The sequence below is a fragment of the Mesoplodon bidens genome, assembly GCF_964165515.1.
Source record: "Mesoplodon bidens genome assembly, chromosome: 1".
NCBI classification, from domain to species: domain Eukaryota; kingdom Metazoa; phylum Chordata; class Mammalia; order Artiodactyla; family Ziphiidae; genus Mesoplodon; species Mesoplodon bidens.
Window position 1 is genome coordinate 92,804,895 of NC_138176.1, and position 19,026 is coordinate 92,823,920.

General features: G+C 35.0%; 1 protein-coding gene across 1 annotated transcript in view; it reads left to right on the forward strand.

Moving 5' to 3' along the window:
- SLC25A31 (solute carrier family 25 member 31) overlaps positions 1-17,179 on the forward strand; it is a gene marked incomplete at both ends in the record, with an annotated part of 31,897 nt that extends 14,718 nt beyond the window's left edge. The window contains 7 exon segments of the mRNA XM_081241612.1: positions 731-744; positions 748-858; positions 9,560-9,677; positions 11,781-11,899; positions 11,903-11,935; positions 13,422-13,547; positions 16,979-17,179. Coding sequence (XP_081097738.1) covers positions 731-744; positions 748-858; positions 9,560-9,677; positions 11,781-11,899; positions 11,903-11,935; positions 13,422-13,547; positions 16,979-17,179 — 722 coding nt within the window.
- Positions 17,180-19,026: the final 1,847 nt, after the last annotated feature.

The window sequence follows — 19,026 nt, forward strand, 5'->3', positions numbered from 1 at the left end:
CCTATTCTCCCAGCTGGGACTAAACGTATCCTATTCAGAGTAGCAGGGTCAAACCATCTGTAAAAACAACTATGGGTCATGAAGGGCTAGCCTGTTGTATTCCAGGGCAGCTATGGATTATAAAGGCAGTTCTGAATTATCAGGATAACACAGTGACTGAATTATAAAGTTTGGTCATTCCATGGAGATTTGAAGTGGGAAGATTATTGACCTTGAAAGTTTCCTACTATTTCTCCATCAAGCCTCTGGAGACTGCCTTGAATTGTAAATTGATTCTTTTTTGGCTAGATTTTAAAATATAAAGATAAGATTCTTTTATCCCTTTCTCATTCTCAGGAGTGTAGACACAAAACAGTTTTGTTCCAACAGCCTTGTTACCATAGGAATTGTATTTTATGATCTGGAAATGAGGCTAAGGATTACTAGCTTCTCTGACAAACACTAGTAAGCTCTGTTTTTCTACTACTAAAGACCCCTATATTCAACTGGTAATGCTTTCCATAGGTTTTTAGGCATTCACAGCTTCCTATTGGAAATTAACAAAATTGAAATGGGGTACGTGGAATTAACACTGCCTTTTTTCTTCAGTTGGAGACACATGTAAACTTTATTTTTTTTCTCATGAGAAAAGATGTTTTAGATAGTTCAAACAGCTAAGTTTGTTAAAACTATGCACATTATTTAATAATAATAAAATATAAGTTTATATTTAGTATATTTTCTTTTGTAGGTTTCTTCAGTTATTGACGTGGCAATTTGGCAAATGTTATCTGGTATTTTCCAACACAAGCTCTAAACTTTGCTTTCAAAGACAAGTACAAACAACTGGTCATGTCTGGAGTTAATAAAGAAAAACAGGTAATTATTGTTTATTTTATTTTGTTATTTTTTAATTGAATGAAAGATTCTTTAAATTATATAGTACTTTGCAATTTTCAAAAGTTTTACACACATGATTTCATATTGTCTCATAGTAATCCCTTTTTTCTGCCACCCCTGTCTGCCCCTCCCCCTTCCTTCTCCCCACTGGTAACCACTAGTTTGTTCTCTATATCTGTGAGTTGCTGCTTTTTTGTTTTATTCGTTAGTTTGTTGTATTTTATAGATTCCACATATAAGTGATATCATACAGTATTTGTCTTTCTCTGACTTATTTCACTTAGCATAATGCCCTCAAAGTCCATCCATGTTACTGCAGATGGCAAAATTTCATTCTTTTTTATAGCACAATAGTATTCCATTGTTTATATATACCACATCTTCTTTATCCATTCATCTGTTGATGGACACTTAGATTGCTTCCATACCTTGGCAATTGTAAATAATGCTGCTGTGAACATTGGGGTGCATGTATCTTTTAGAGTTAGTGTTTTTGTGTTTTTTTGGGTATACACCCAGGAGTAGAATTGCTGGGTCATATGGTAGTTTTATTTTTAGGAAAAACAGGTAATTATATTTTAATATCTCTAAAATTTTTTAAGAAGTAGTTGGATTTGTCTTACTTGAGGGTTTTTTTTAAGTTGAAGTACAGTTGATTTATCAATACAGTGTTGGTTAATTTCTGCTGTATGACAAAGCAATTCAGTTATACATATATGTATATATATACATTCTTTTTTATATACTTTTCCATTATGGTTATTCCAGGATATTGAATGTAGTTCCCTGTGCTATACAGTAGGACCTTGTTGTTTATCTGTTTTCTATAAAACAGCTTACATCTGCTAACCCCAGCCTCTCCCACCTTCCTCCCCCACCCCCATCCCCCTTGGCAACCACAAGTCCGTTTTCTATGTTTGTGAGTCTGTTTCTGTTTCATAGATTGGTCCATTTCTGTCATATTTTAGATTCCACATACAAGTGATATCATATGGTATTTGTCTTTCTCTTTCTGATTTACTTCACTTAGTATGATGATCTCTAGTCCATCTTCCTGCAAATGGCATTATTTCGTTCTTTTTTATGACTGAATAGTATTCTACTTTATATATGTACCACATCTTCTTTATCCATTCATTACTTGTGGGGTTTTATTTGGAGAGGAGGTGCTCAAATGGTGGAAAAAAATAATAGTTAAAGCATAGTAACTGTTAGGGACTTCCCTGGTGGTCCAGTGGTTAAGAATCTGCCTTCCAATGTTGGGGACATGGGTTCGATGCCTGGTTGGGGAACTAAGATCCCACATGCCACAGGGCAACTGAGCCCATGCAACACAACTAGAGAGAAGCCCACATGCCACAACTACTGAGCCCGCCTGCTCTGGAGCCCATGCACTGCAGCTGCTGAGCCCACGCACTCTGGAGCCTGTGCGCCAAAACTAGAGAAGTCCACGAGCTGCAGCTACTGAGCTCATGTGCTCTAGAGCCTGTGCGCCACAACTAGAGAAGCCTGCACACCGCAACAAAGAGTCCATGCACCGCAGCAAAGACCCAGCGCACCAAAATAAATAAATAAAAATAATAAATAAATAAATACCTTTAAAAAAAGATTAGTAATACCTGAGAAAAAACATAGTAACTGTTAGCATACTATAATATGTATTAAGTTATAGAAATGACATATGGAAAACATACAATTGTATTAACTTTTACCAGTTTCTCTAAACCTCTTAACACAGTTTTAATAACTAAGAGATGTTTTGTCTCAATGCAATATTTCTCTGAATAAATATTAATTTTAATATAATTTACATTTTATAATTCCTATTCTGCTGCACTAGAAAAATTCAGCATTTAATCTGGTTTTGATAAGCAAAAAAAGCAGTCAACAAATGTGTATTTCCTAATACTGAAGTAATTTATTTCCTAAAGAAGCAAATTGTTTCTTCTTTATGACTGAGGCTCTATTTGGCTGAGATTAAATTGTGTAGGAAGATCAAGTCAAACACAGGAAAATGATAAATTCAACTTAGAGAATTCTCTTGTAAAGCAACTATATTCCAATAAAAATTAATTTTAAAAAAGTTAGAGAATTCTCTTTTTTTAATCACAAAGGTGCTTTTTCTTTTCAAGTAATCACTCCCTTGGTTATAAAATCTCATTTTCAAAATTTCCTACTCATATGAACTATGTGTCATTTGTCCTGGTCTCTATTTGTTTTGTTACCTCCGTATACACTAGACCACCTACATTACTGTCAAGATCTTCCCCTCACCCGCCCTTATAAAGTCTCTCTACCCCCTCATCCTTTGTCTTTTTCTCTTCCTCCAGCCAACCAACCAAGCTGTCCTAGCAGATTCTTTAAAAGCAACTATTTATGGAACATTTCTTTGTTGCTATTTCCATTAATTTCCTTTTAGACCCCTTATTTCCTTTATTGAGTGCTTTGCGCTATCATGTAGTTGGAGGTATAAAGGTAACAAAGAAAATTCTTTACGCTTAGATTCAGAAGATCTGGATTTAGGTCCTGGCACTCAGTTTATTTAGCTGTGTGAATTTTTGAATATCACCTCTCTGATCTTTAGTTTCCTCATCTGAAAATTGGACATAAGAATACCTACCCCATGAGGTTTAGATGAGACTAAACATGTAAAGGCACATAAAGTGCTTACAGTAGTGCTGTGCTTTTTTTTAAGTAATTGGTATTTTTTTAATATTTATTTATTTTTGGATGTGTTGGGTCTTTGTTGCTGCGTGTGGGCTTTCTCTAGTTGCCGTGAGTGGGGGCTACTCTTCATTGCGGTGTGCAGGCTTCTCATTGCGGTGAGTTCTCGTTGTGGAGCATAGGCTCTAGGTGTGCGGGCTTCAGTAGTTGTGGCACATGGGCTCTAGAGCACAGGCTCAGTAGTTGTGGTGCATGGGCTTAGTTGCTCCGTGGCATGTGGGATCTTCCCGGACCAGGGCTCGAACCTGTGTCCCCTGCATTGGCAGGCAGATTCTTAACCACTGCACCACCAGGGAAGTCCCAGTGCTGTGCTTTTATGGTAGGCACTCAGAAAAATGTTTCTGTCATCTTTACATAACAATTCTAATAGTTGGAACTTCTCTTGACTAAGAACCTATGTCAGAGGGTCCTCAAGACCATCTTCACGTTCAGCGATTCACTAGGCCTCAGAGAACTCAGAAAAGCTGTTATACTCATGGTTTATTACAACAAAAGGATATAGATTAAAATCAACAAAGGGAAAAGGCACATAGGACAAAATCCAGGAGAAACTAGGTGCAAGCTTCTAGCTGTCCTCTCCTCGTAGATTCACCTGGACAGCACTTAATTCTCCCAGCAATAATGTATGACAACACATATAATGTGTTGCCAAATAGGGTTGCTCACTTGAGCCATGATGGCCAGGCTTTTTGGGGAGTCAGTTTCATAGGCATGTGTAATGTGACTGACCTTAGCTACTCAGTCTCCAGCCACTGCCCTCACCCACTCAAGAGGTCATACTGATATAGTTTAGCCCAAAGCATACAAAGGGGTGTTCACCATAAATCAAGGTTAGTATAAACCATCTGGTGTTACCCAAAGCTTCAGGCATATAAAGACACTCTAATTAGGTAGGATATTCCAAGGGCTCAGACGGTTATCTCAAAGGAACCTTTGAGTTTGAGCAAGGGTGGTCCTGAAGATCTTTTCAGTGTGTATAGGGTTTGGGCAACACAGGCCTGCTGAGTTAACTCTTTATTGAACATTTTCCACCCCATCTCCCCCAAAAGATAATTCCTATAAGACTAAGCCAAATGGAGCAATTAACTCCAGAATTAACCAGAAAATTTATGTTACTAACATCTATCCCTAACAGTGTAAATAACATGGCTCTAAAAGTTTTGAAGTTAACTTTGATCCGTGCTAAAATTCTGTAATAAATTTCAAATTAGTAGAGCCTGAGGTAAAAACATTTTTAGTATACCTATAAAGAGCATGCTATTTTATTTAGAATATAAAGGTATTCAGTCACAAGTAATAGTGTAATGTTTAAATATATATTATTTACTAAATCTGGATACCAATGACCCTTTTATTTCTCCCCTTGGACATCAAAGTTGTATCCTATCTCTGCCCCCAACCCCCTGCCAAGAAAAGTGGGGGGAAAAAAAAAGAACTGAAAAAGAAAAGTCAATATTTTTGGTTTCTTACCTGGTCTTAAAAGAAGCAGAGAAGGTAGAAAAAACAAATACAGTGTATGTGATTTAAAAGTGGTTGATCTACCACAGTGAGGTATCTCTGCACACTTGCCAGAATGGCTAAAATGGTGACAACACCAGATGTTGGCACGGATTCAGAGAAGCTGAATCATTCTTACATTGCTGGTGGGAATGTAAAGTGATACTGCCACTCTAGAAAAGAGTATGACAGTTTCTTACAAACTAAACATATGCTTATCATACAGTCCAACTCTAGGGCACTTATCCCAGAGAATAAAAACTTCTGTTCACAAAAAAAGCAATGTATACAATGTTCATAGAAGATTGTTTCATTATAGACAAAAATTTGGGAATAACCCAGATTTCCTTCAACAGGTGAATGCTTAAACAAACTATGGTACATCACACCATGGAAGATTACTCAACAATAAAGAGGAACAACCCTTTGATAAAACAAATACTGTATAATCCCCTTAGGGAGCTAGAAAAGGCAAGTTCATAGAGTCAGAAAGTAGAATAGAGGTTACCAGGAGCTGGGGGGGAGGGAGATTATTTAATAGACACACAGTTTATATTTAGCATGATGAAAAGTTCTGGAAATAGATAATAATGCCACGTATACATTATTGTACTTAATGCTGCTGAATTATATACTTAAACATGGCTAAAACAGTAAATTTTACGTATATTTTACCACAGTTTTAAAAACAGACTTTTGATACCTACAGAAACTTTGAATGCTAAGTGAAAAGAAGCCAATCTCAAAAATTATATTTGCTTTCTGATTTCATGTATATAACATTAGTAAGGTGAGAAGATTATAGAGATGGAAATTATAATAGTGGTTGCTAGGAGAGAAGGAGGTGGCTATAAAAGGGTAGCAATGAGGGGTCTTTATCATGGAACTGTTCACCGTGGTGATTGGTGGTTACATGAATCTGCACACATGATAAAATGGCATAGAACTAAATATACACACAAATAAGTGTGTGTAACTGGTGAAATATGAATCAGGTAGATTTTTATCAGTGTTAATTTCCTCTGCTATAGTTATGCTAGATATTACCATTGGGGGAAATTGGTTGAAAAGTTTATAAACTCCATATGTATTAGGATGCATGTGAATCTGCAATTATCTCAAAGTAAAAGGTTTAAAAAAAAATAACCATGGTATATACTGTTTCACTGAATTTTTACCTCATCCTTTGAGGTAGTTATTTTTATCCCAAATGTACAGATAAGGAAAGCAAGACAGAGCTTAAAGCACTTACCCTAGTCATGTGTTCATGTCTTTCTAACTCCCAAATTTAGTTCTTTCTATTGCACTCTATTCCTCTCTTAGCTGAGGTGACTAGACTAGATGAGTCTTAGCTGAACTGGGCATAAAATATGCCTCTGCCACTCCTTAGCAGCTACCAGCACAACCCTCAGCAGAGAAGACTAGAACTTCCAGCTGTCTTCCATGCCCAGACAAACTGTTAGAAAGAACTTTGGTCTCAGGGTATTTGTTCTTGGAGGCATCAAGTCTGTTTATCATCTGTCAACAGTTGAAAATAAACAGGATTATTTTCCTCCAAACCCCCTAGACTCTTTTGTTCTCCTCTCCTTGCCTGACTCTTTTTGATGCCCTCTCCTTTTACAGTATAGTAGTATCTGAAATTACTAACTTATAATTAAAAACTCATTTATGCTGATATACAACCTCTCCTGGGTCTGTTTTATTTTCAGGCTTAATTGTGGAGGGACAGACTTGTTACACAAACACTTGCAGGATTATCATTCAGCATAGATTCTTACTTCTTATCTCCCTCTCCTTCCTCCCTTCCACCTTCCCCCTTCTGCCCTTCCTTCCTTCCATTAGTAGTTTGGCCATACTATTTATACATGTTGTGCCTGCCTGCTTTTTCATAGGCCCCACTTTCACTAGCAGAGGGGTCCTCATTTGAATAATAAATTATATGATCATTCACCCAGAAAGTCATGGATCTGTTTTCTTTCTCTTATCTAGGAAGGAAAAAAAAAAGGTTAAATAGAATTTAAGATGTACTTTATAAATCTTTGTGCTACATATCATATTTGGTTTGGTTTATTTGCTTGTAAGAAACAGAGACTTAAATTACTTCAAGAAAAATGGGTATTTCTTGCAATGATACACTGGCACTGGAATTTGAACCAAAGACAGCTCTAGGGATCAAACTGTATTCTTTATCTTTGTCTCCCAGGTCACTTAGTCTATCTCTGTCTCTAATGATCTGCTTTTTGTGTGTGTTTGCTCTGTGTTTTCTCATTATTGCCCTTTTTTACTTACCTATATTTTCTTTGTTTCTTTTAAGTTCAGTGTTAATATCATAGTGATTCCTTCTAACCTTTCAGATGGTAAGAGGTTCTTTCCCTGAGATCCATGCATGCTTGAGGAATAACTTACACTAAAAGTATATGTTTATATATATGTGATTTTTATTGGAAAAGTATCTATAGGTTTCAACAGTCTCAAAGTAGACTGAAACCTAAAAAAAATTATTTAATATCTTTTCCATTTCTGTCCTTACTGGTAACTGGCATAGAAATTCTGGAGTCAAATTCCTAAGACTTAAACTATGGCCCAGTTCTACTTTTTCTACCAGGTTACAGATCATCTTCTGGACTATGGATTAGCTGCCCTGGGGTGAGATTCAACCTTCTGGTCTAATCTCTGTGTAATTATGAACCGTGGCTACCAATACAGTAGAACTTATGAGTTTCACTTAAAAGGCACAATGGGAGTCTGAGTACCCTTCATTAAACAAATATTTATTGAATGCATTACTCTTACTCTGGACAAGGCCCCATGACTTGCTTTCTGAAATAAGCAAATGAATTAAGAATCTAGGCCTCAAAAAAATGTAGACAACCTAAATGTCCATGAACTGATGAATGGATAAATAAAATGTGGTTGTGAAATATTATTTGCCAGTGAAACGGAATGAAGTGCTAACACATGCTACAACACGGATGAACCTTGTAAACATGTTATATGAAAGAAGGCAGTCACAAAAGACTGCATATTGTGTTATTTCATGTATAGGAAATGTCCAGAATAGGCAAATCTGTAGAGACAGAAAGTAGCTTAATGGTTATGTAGGGCTCAGGGGGATTGGGAAGATGGGGAGTGACTGCTGGTGGGTACAGGGTTCCTTTCGGGGTGAAGAAAATGTTCTGAAACTGGTAATGGTCGCACGGCTCTGTGAATATGCAAACAGTCCATTGAACTGAATACTTGACGTGGGTGAGCTGTATGGTGTGTAAATGTATCTCAACAAGTAAAAATAAAAATAATAATTCTGGCCTGAAGAAATTTATAGTCAGTAGAAGATAAGACAAGACAGGTACACAAATAATTATCAATTTAAAGTAGAAAGTTATTGTAAATACTATTTAAAAAATGAGAATCTGGAACATGTTGACACATTTTACATATTGATCACATGATTCACCTTTAATTCTCTGAGAGATGAGGTATTTATGGGGAGAGGGTATGATTACATGCAGTTTTGGGTGGGTTTTTATGGGGATCAGAGAATTCGTGGAAGAAATAGAATTTGAGTTAGAGCATAACTTGATAACTTTTTGTTTTAAAAAGATAGGAAGAAAATTTAAAAACAAGAAGGGCATTCCAGGCCAAGAGAAAATTGAGAGTTCCAAAGCATCTGAGACTTAAAATTGTTAGAAATAAGAGCTAGAGAAGTGAGAAACTGAGCTTGACTAGCTAGAATGGTTACTGTGGCCTTGTACCCTAGATTTTCTATGACAGTTCCAATTCAAATATTCCTTTCTTCTCCAGTGAGCTCTAGATGTTGAAAAGCAGTTTATTGGACTTAAGCAGGGCACATTTCAAATGTTTATCAAAAAGAACTTCAACAGCCCACATGAGCTAGTAGATCAATAAGGTCTTACATGCCACTCAACCACATTATAATTGATTTCTGCCAATTTACATGTTGGCATTTGAACATAATCTATATTTTTGAGCTACTTAAATTTATTTCTACTAAAACTACAAAGTGAAATTGTGGCATTATGATGTATTACTGTCCCTCTCCACTGCCGCCAAGAAGGGGAACCACTAAAGCCTCCACAGATGCCTAACATTTTAGTCATAACTAAAATATATTATTAACAAAAAACTTTATACAGTCTAAAGAGCAGAATATCTTATGTGGCCTCTTTTGCTAACTTGGGCTACTTTTGCTGGAGGACATTAAAATATCTTGGAATTTCAGTATGTCAGCATCTAAGCTGTATCTCCCAGACCGCCTGGTAAGAAATAAAGGCTGCATGGACATGAAGGGAAGTATTTTGCATGATAATATATGCGTTATTATAGGTGTTCACTTTATAAAAGCAGTTTGTAAATCTGGCTTTTTAACCTTATAAAAACAAGGATGTTTAAAAATCAGATTCTATAGTTTAATAACCATGCTTTAATTAATATATTTCAGTTCTGGAGGTGGTTTTTGGCAAACCTGGCTTCTGGTGGAGCTGCTGGGGCAACATCCTTATGTGTAGTATATCCGCTAGATTTTGCCCGAACCCGATTAGGTGTTGATATTGGAAAAGGTATGGGATTTTTAGAAATACTAACTCTTTCTTCTTTGTGTTTTTGAACACTGTATTATCTATTTTAGTTATGCTTATAACAAGTGTTGTATTCCATCTAAAAATTTTATTCACAACCAAATGATAAAGTTATAGAGCCTAAAGATTACTACTTTTTTCTTTTCTCTTAAAAGAGAGAAGGGGAAGGCCAATACTGTAGTAACAAAAAGAGTAAGCACAGAGACTGTTTATAACTTATTTCCAGTTTGTTTGTTTGTTTGTTTAGAGAGCCATCTCCTAGATCCCTTCATGCACTTAGTTTCCTGTCTTGACTGTGGCTCCTCTCTACATTAGGTGTATAACTCTCATCCTAGAGATTCCCTTTTCCTCTGTCCTTACTTATTTATCACATCTTTCTGTGTTTTTGTTATACCCTTGTTTTGGTAGATATGTTCTTTGATAGCTTTCTGAGAAGGTTGAATAGGAGATAAATTGAGATCTTGCATATCTGAAAATGTCTATGTTTCACCCTCTTAATGTTTGGCCATATGTAAAATTCTGGATTTAAAATTATTTTCTTTCACAATTTTGAAAGCATTAATCTGGATTCTAGTTTCTAATACTGCTCTTAAGAAATCACTCTCTTACTGCTGATCCTTTTTATGTGGCTTTTTTTCTTTTTAATTACCGTATATCTCTGATGATCTGACATTCACAATGATGTATCTTTGTGTGAGTCATTTTCAGTAATTGTGGAGGTCACTCAGTTGCCCCATGTGACTGCAACACAAGTTGGAGTCTTGTGTTGAGTTCTGAGGATGACAGAGGAGTAAATCACTTGGCTACTCAGGGTGAGGTTGTGGATTTTGAGCATCCAGATGCTAATTTGTTCTCACCACAATAGTACTTACTTCCTCTAATTTTAAGTATTTCTGTGGTTATTGGAATCAAATGGCTCGCTTCTCAACAATATCTCCCTCTGCAAGAAATTAGGTTTCAACTTTCTCTGCTCCACTTAGTGAGTTACCATCCTCCACCTCCTTTCCATCTTGCTAAAATTTGTGGATTTTATTCTCGTCATGTACTCTTTTTTTCTTATTTGGCTTTAAACCTGTTTTTTCTTTATTATTATTTTAATAGAATTTCTTAAGGGAGCAGAGATTCTTTCAACGAGTATTATTGAGTGCGTGAGGTGAACCAGGCCCTGCTTGAGATACAGGTTGTGTATGTGTAATATACACACACATACACACACACCATATTAAACATGGAGCTCCTGGTTCATGTACCTTACAGTCTAGTGGAGATCATGAGTAGTAAAAAAAAAAAAAGAATAAATAACTAAAATATACTGTCAGCAAAAAAGTGCCATGAAAAAAATTTAGGAGACGAGAGTGACATCAATTTAGTTAAGTGATTAGAGAAAATGCCTCAGAAGGGGTGGCAGTTTGAACAAAGATGAGAATAGGAGTTTCATCTATGATGTTTAACTGGCATTCCAAATTTTTTTGTTATTGTTAAGAAACTGAAAATAACATATGTACCTTGGTTTAATTTCAATTCTATAGTTTTGTTTTCTCTCAAAATTGGGAGAACTTAGTTTATTTTGAAAGATTGTATTCTATATATAATATTTGTAAAATATCAAGGAGTTCTAGGTCAAGGGAAAATAAAAACAAAACCAGCAAACACTAGAAAAATATGACACCTCATCTAAAATGCCAGTGATCCTTAAAGTTACTAGTTTTTAGCTTTGTCTTTTTGCTTCATCCGTCCTTCTGCTCTTCAGCTGAAGCAAGTTTTGCATGCCTAAGTATTTTCTGAATGCTGATTAGTAACTTCTCATAATTTTATTGAAATGTTTTAAGCCAGTCAGATTGCTTGAATTAGATTGCTTTTCTAAGAGATTAATATTTTCAGTTAAAATATCTTAAGATACTACTTGACATCTTAATTATCTTTAAATGAATGGAACGGCACAAAGACTTGTGCCTTTTTTTTTGTTATAAAGATTTCTAAATGTTAGTTCCAGATCATTTAAATCTGTAAAATGTTTAATTTACTTTGATTAAAGTGTTTATCTGATATAATGTTACTAATAAATTTTAAATGGCTTTATTTTAGGCCCTGAAGAGCGACAATTCAAGGGTTTAGGTGACTGTATTATGAAAATAGCAAAATCAGATGGAATTGTTGGTTTATACCAAGGGTTTGGTGTTTCAGTTCAGGGCATCATTGTGTACTGAGCCTCTTATTTTGGAACTTATGACACAATTAAGGTAATTTGGTACTTTAACTAGTATATATTAAATAAATTGTTTGTTTATTTTTATTCTAATTAGTAATATGTTCAGCAGGTATGTTTACTTTTAATTATAGAAATCAAAATAAATGATGACATAAGAGATATTATAGCATTCTGTTTAATCATGACTTTGCCATAACCTAATTAAATTATAACTGTATTATGGATCTGACTTTGGATATAAAGCATAAATATAAACGTTTGATTTTTGTGCTGTTTGCACTGAAAGACTCAAATAGAAAACATGCTGATTAGGTTATATCATAATTAGATCTTTGGTATATAGGAGGGCATCTTCTAACAGAGTTTTTCTGATTTTACATTCATTTTATTATCACTTTTTTACATGCATATTATCAGTTTACTCTCATCAATGGAAAGCAGGCAAGGCATAATTAATTAGTTAAATATGATAAATGCTACTGTAGCTCAGTGATCTATTGGGTACTGTTAGATTTTGTATTGTATTCTCCAGGTTGTTTTGCAATTTGCCTTTTCAGTTCAGATGTAAATAGCACTTCATAAGGTAGGAAAGAGAAAGATTGTAATAATGGCTACCATTTTTTGAGGTATTACGTAGTTTTGAGAACCTTGTTAAGGACTTTATATCCTCACAGTGTTCTAGGATAGCTTTTAATATATCCCATTTTAAAGATAAATAACCTAGGAATGGCTAAGTAATTTATTTATGTGGCAAGCACAGGTCCCATGCTCTTAATCACTACATCATAATGCTTCTAAAAAGAAGCAATGAAATGAATCCCAGTATTATTTACTAAATAAGATTAAAACTTGAGGGAAATTTTATAATAGTTTTATATATTATCTCTGCCCTCCCTCATTAGTATAAATATATCAATAGTTGAATGTTATTTTTATTGTGGTCTGGACATAATACTTTTAGTTTATAGTGTATTTTTTAGACAGATAAATAGATTAATGGAAATTGCAGGATCTTACATATGTTTATTTAATCACAGAAAAATTTATGTTTAATCACCCTCTGCTTTCCTCTTTTATCACCTGTAGTAGTTGTAAGATTTAGGAATGTTTCTTCACTAGCTTAGAGCTTTAAAGCTGCTTATCAAACATCACCTGTTAATAATAACAGGCATTCTTTCATCTTTTCCAACTCTATGAGGAAGAACCAGGGAGGAACTTTTTTGGTCACTGGCTGCCATCTCTAGTTTTCAGTGCTATTAATAACAAATCTCCTGTAATAGCAGATATGCTATTCTTTTTCAAATATGCTTTTAAAATATAGCCATGTGTGGGATTCTCATTTCTTATTGATCTCCCGCTATTATTTTTATCTTTCCACATTAAATCCAACTGTTTTTTTACTGCATTTTAAGTATAACTGAGCCCTCTTTCATATATTTATAAGAATTATCCTTTGACTTAATGATTTAAGATATTTTGGAAATTTAGATGGTTACTTGATAATTTTTCTTTTCTAGGGCTTATTACCAAAACCAAAGGAAACTCCTTTTCTTGTCTCCTTTTTCATTGCTCAAGTTGTGACTACGTGCTCTGGCATACTCTCTTATCCCTTTGACACAGTTGGAAGACGTATGACGATGCAGGTATTTTATATTATTTGTAAGTTTAATTGAGTTTTCCAGTATTTGATATTCAGATGTAATTTATTAAAATTTTAGAGACATTTTGGCTGAAAGGCATAGGCCATTTGTTTTACTTACTAAAATAAATACATGATGTATTCTGTCTTGTATTCTTTCCTATCCCAAAGCAGCCATCATCCAGCAAAGTTTCTTCCATGTCTGCTATCAGAACAGAAATGTCTTTTACTCCTATAGCGTGTATTGTTGTTTGGAGAGTGGAGGGGCATGGCAAGGATTAGATACGCATGTGTCTATCTTAACTGAATATTATTAGATTAAGTAGAATAAGCCCAGTCATAGGCCACTGACATATGTAATCATTTGTTATAGTAGTTTTTTGTTTTGTTTTGTTTTTTTGCGGTACGCGGGCCTCTCACCATTGTGGCCTCTCCCGTTGCGGAGCACAGGCTCCGGACGCGCAGGCTCAGCGACCATGGCTCACGGGCCCAGCCGCTTCGCGGCATGTGGGATCTTCCCAGACCGGGGCACGAACCCGCGTCCCCTGCATCGGCAGGCGGACTCTCAACCACTGCGCCACCAGGGAAGCCCTGTTGTAGTATATTTTAATAAAAGTAAATAATTTTTAACTCCAAGGATGAAGACTTGTTTATAATGATGTATGTTCTAAATGTAAATACCCAAACCAAAATTTTGATAAAGTCAATCTCCATTGCTATTACTTGTTATACATTCATTCATTCAACAAATAATTGAGTGCCTATTCACCAAGCTCTGGTGACACAAATAAAATAAGGCAGAACCTGCACCCAAATTCATAGCATAATATTGAAGGCATACTGTTAATGGTTTAAGTAGAAATGTGCATAGGTTCCAGGAATGCAATAGGGGAGGGGGTACCCAAATGCTTAAAGTGATCAGATATGGCCTCTTAGAGAGCTAACTCTCAGTAAATAGGCTTTTTCTCCAGACAGTGAAGAATACATTCTCAGCATGGGGGAAAAAACATACCTAGAGGTATGGCTTGAGAAGAATTTCAGTATACCCATATGATAGGTTTCATGAGGACAAGTGAAAATAATGAGGCCAGAAAGCTGTGTTTATTATGTGCCAGAACTGTCCTAAGCATTTTACACTTTAACTCATTTAATTCTCAAAACAATGCTGTGAGGTGTAGTTATCCTCATTATCCTCTACAAAATGGTCCTGGAAGAACCCAGTGGGCCACCTGAAAGGGTAAAGCATATCTAACCTATTGCTTCATTTATGGACTATCCTTAAAGTTGTTACTTTTATATCTGTGTTTCCTCTTGATCTGTGTCTAGCTCTAGTTTAATAAACTGAAACACTTTTGAAAATTAATTTGCGAATAGACTGTGGATTAAGTAAATGGTACTGTATCAATGTTAAATTATCTGATTTTGATAACTGTACTTTGGGTATGTAAGAAAATATTCTTAGAAAATGCACACTGAAATGTTTAAAAATAAGGGGCAATGATAGCTGCAACTTACTGTCAAAATAATTCAGAAAAATAATTGTGGGTGTGGATTTTTATATATATATGTGTGCATTGCTGTATGTATAAAACCATACCACTGCCATAACATAGTACCAAAGACTGGGTGGTTTAAGCAACAGAAATTTATTTTCTAACACTTTGGGAGGTTAAAAGACAGTCAAGGTGTCCAGCAGGGTTGGTGTCTTCTGAGGGCCTCTCTCCTTGGCTTGCAGATGGCCTTCTTCTCCCTGTGTCTTCTCATGGTCCTTTTTCTGTTTCTTTTCTTATAAGGCTTATCATAGTGGATTAGGGCCCGCTCTAATGAGCTCATTTAACCATAATTATTTTTATAAAGACCTGGTCTCCAAATTTAGTCACAGTCTGAGGTTCTGGGGTTAGGTCTGCAATATATGAATTTTGTGGGGACACCATTCATAACAGTATTCTTTAATTTTTGCATTTTGATTTTATATCCCACAACTTTGTTAAGCCATATTACAAACACTAATCTATGTGTACACCCTTTGAAGTTTTTTTTTGTTTTTACACACAGTGATATAATCTGCAAATAATAGCAGGCTTTTTTCCCTTCCTTATCAATTCGTATGTCTTTTATTCCTTTTCTTGCCTTTCTGCACTGGTTGAGACCTCTGATTCAGTGTTACATTAAAGAAGTAATAACTGGCAACCTTGTTTTGGTCCTAGTCTTACCGGGAATGCCTTCAATGTTACAGATTACAAAGTTTAATGTTCGCTGTGGATTTTTCGTAGTTATCCTTTATTATATTATGACTGGTCCTTTCTGTTTTGGGTTCCAGTAATTTTTAATCATGAATGGTGGTCATGTTTTTTTCTATATCGAGATGATCATTTTTCTTATATGCCTGGGATCAATCCAGCTTGGTCATGGTGTATTGAATTTTGTACCCCTTGCTGGGTTTGATTTGCTGGGTTTTGTTCAGGATTTTTGTTTCCATGGTTTCTGTGACATAAGCTTGTCATTTTTTTCCTTCTTGTGTTATCCTAGTCTAATTTTGGTATCAGGCCTATGCAAGCCTCATAAAATATGTTAGGGAGTCTCCCCACTTTTTCTCTTCTTTGGAATAATTTCTGTGAGATTGGAATTAAATTTCCATTGAATGTTTTATAGAACTCACATATAAAGCCATCTGGACACGTGGTTTTCTAATTTATGAGAAGATTTACAACAACTGATTGAATTTCTTTAACGAATTTAGTATATTCTAAAGTTTTTTCCTATTCTGTTGGTAAATTATACTTTTTAGGAATTTATTTCCTCTGTGTTTTCAAAATAATTGTCATAAAGTTGTTCATAATATCACCTTGCTCTTTCTTAATTTCTGGGTCATCTGCAATGATGTTACCTTTGCCACTTCTAATAATTTGAGAGCCTTTTCTTGTTTTTCCTGAAACAGTGTTTCTAGAAATTTGTCAAAGTATTTCAGATAACTAACTTTTGACTTTTTATACTTTCTCTTGCGTTTATTATTTCCTTTATTTCTGGTGGTTAAAGTTACCACTCAAGCTGCATCTTACAAATTTAGTTGAGGAGTTTTGTGGTTGTTAGTTAGGTTTTAAATATTTCCTAAGATGTGTTTTTCTTAATACCCAAACGTGATATTTTTCTAGTTACCTTTTTTGTTCTTGATTTCTCTCTTAATTGCAATTTGGTGAGAGGATAAATCATGGTATGTGATGCCAATCTTTTAAAATTTGTTAAGCCTAATATGTGGCCATTTTTCAAGTGTGCCTGAAAAGCATGAGTATTCTGCAGTCAGTGGGAACAATACTCAATATATGACCATTAACTCAACACAGTTTTAATTTTAATCTATCCCTGTTGCTAAATTAAATCTGTCTTATGATAAAAGATGTTAAGATAATGGCAAACTCTTTGTCTTTCTTTGTACAGAGTGGTGCGGCTGAACGGCAATATAAAGGAACTTTAGACTGCTTTGTGAAGACATACCAACACGAGGGAATTGGTGCATTTTTTCGTGGTGCCTTCTCCAATATCCTTCATGGTACAGGGGGTGCTTTGGTGTTGGTATTATATGATAAAATTAAAGACCTCCTTAATATTGATATTGGAGGTAGTTCATCAGGAGATTAAATTGAAAAATGGATATAGTTAACTTATTAAAGATACAAATTACATAGCTGCCATTTGTGTACATTTTGATAGTGTGTTATTACCACCAGTATTTTCTTAAAGTGCTACTTCTGCAGTGAAGCATAGGCTTTTTTCAAGGATTTAAATACTAAAAAATCAAATAAATGTGGTTTCTTTCCTACTTAGACTCAAACTCACTTTAATGAGGAATTTTACTTAAGTGGTACATGTTATTTTTATTAGTTTAAAATCTTTTTCTTTTGTGATTAAGAAAAGTAATTTTTTTTTTTTTTTTTTTTTTTTTTTTTTGCGGTACATGGGCCTCTCACTGTTGTGGCCTCTCCCGTTGCAGAGCACAGGCTCCAGACACGCAGGCTCAGCAGCCATGGCTCACGGGCCCAGCCGCTCTGCGGCATGTGGGATCTTCCCAGACCGGGGCACGAACCCGTGTCCCCTGCATCGGCAGGTGGACTCTCAACCACTGCGCCACCAGGGAAGCCCAAGAAAAGTAAATTTTATAATGCTAAAATCTAAGGAATGAAAGTATCTGCTTTTAAAATGATATTCGTTTAATGTAACTATCTCCCTATCTTTTAAAATCATATGATATGACAAATATTTCTTCAAAGCTTATTAGGAGATGTCATCATGCTATCTATGGGCGTAAGTAAGCTTTATTCTACAATATCTCTACTAAAGCAGCTCAGGTTATTACTATGTATTGTGTTTATGGTATCATATAGCTTTTGATAAGCATAGATTCTAGATCTGATCATAAAAAAATTGATAATGACTTTAATGACACTGCAAACTGTAGTTGGAAAGTAAAAGATATAAAAATGGCATATGTGCTAACTTTTATCTATAAAATAAATAAACTCTTGCTAATGTGAGTATATCTTGGATCAAAAAATATCCCCTTGAAAATTACTTTGTGTACTTTGTATTGATGATAATAAAGGTTTAAAACTTATTCCTGACCTTTATTTTCCTTGATTCTAACTTATTAATAAGCAGAGAGTAACCAAATTTTTGTTAGAATTGGGAACTGGCTTAAAGACAGGAAGCAGGGTTTTCAAGGTTTTGTACAGGAGTCTGTCTTGTTTCTCAGAAATGTTGTAGAAGATAGTACATTTGAAATCCCCAAGACTTTAAAGTTTTAGTGGGTAAAGGAATGTTAAGCTAGTGGGGATAAACTATAGAAGGATTTTGTGAGGCTATGAGTGGGCAAAACCAAAATAGGGTGAGTGAACTTACTGGTGCACAGGGCAAAGTATATTTCACGGAAAATAATCCAAACTATACTTTTTAATATATTTGGTGTTATCACTTGAGGAAAAAAGTTAACTCTTTTGAAAACTCTCAACATGATTTCTTGCAGTGGTCAACATAATGCAAAAAGTTATATAACAAGATAGAAGACGCTTCTATACTATCATTACTTCTGTTTACCACAACAAAAGGAAGATTTAAGATGGCCCAAAGAAAATCGGTTAAAGTAATAAAATACTAGGAATAGTGTCCCGTATAAAGATAAACTAAGAAAAGATAAAAGTTTTTAATTTGTTTAGGGACATGCTTAGAGGCAAAAAGTCTTTAAAATCTTGAATGGCATCCATAGAGAGCAAACAGAATTTAATTACTAAATTGCTAGACCAAAAAGCCTGTTCTTTGAATCCTGGAACATGTATATAGTTAGGACAAAAGAAAATAAAATGTTACCTAGAGGACTGAAACTGAACATGCTGTGCCTACCAACTGCACAAACTGTCCAATAAAGTTGAAAGGTTGGAAGGAGTTACATTTAAGGGGAAAAACTAGGAAGATAGGCACCAAACCATAATAGA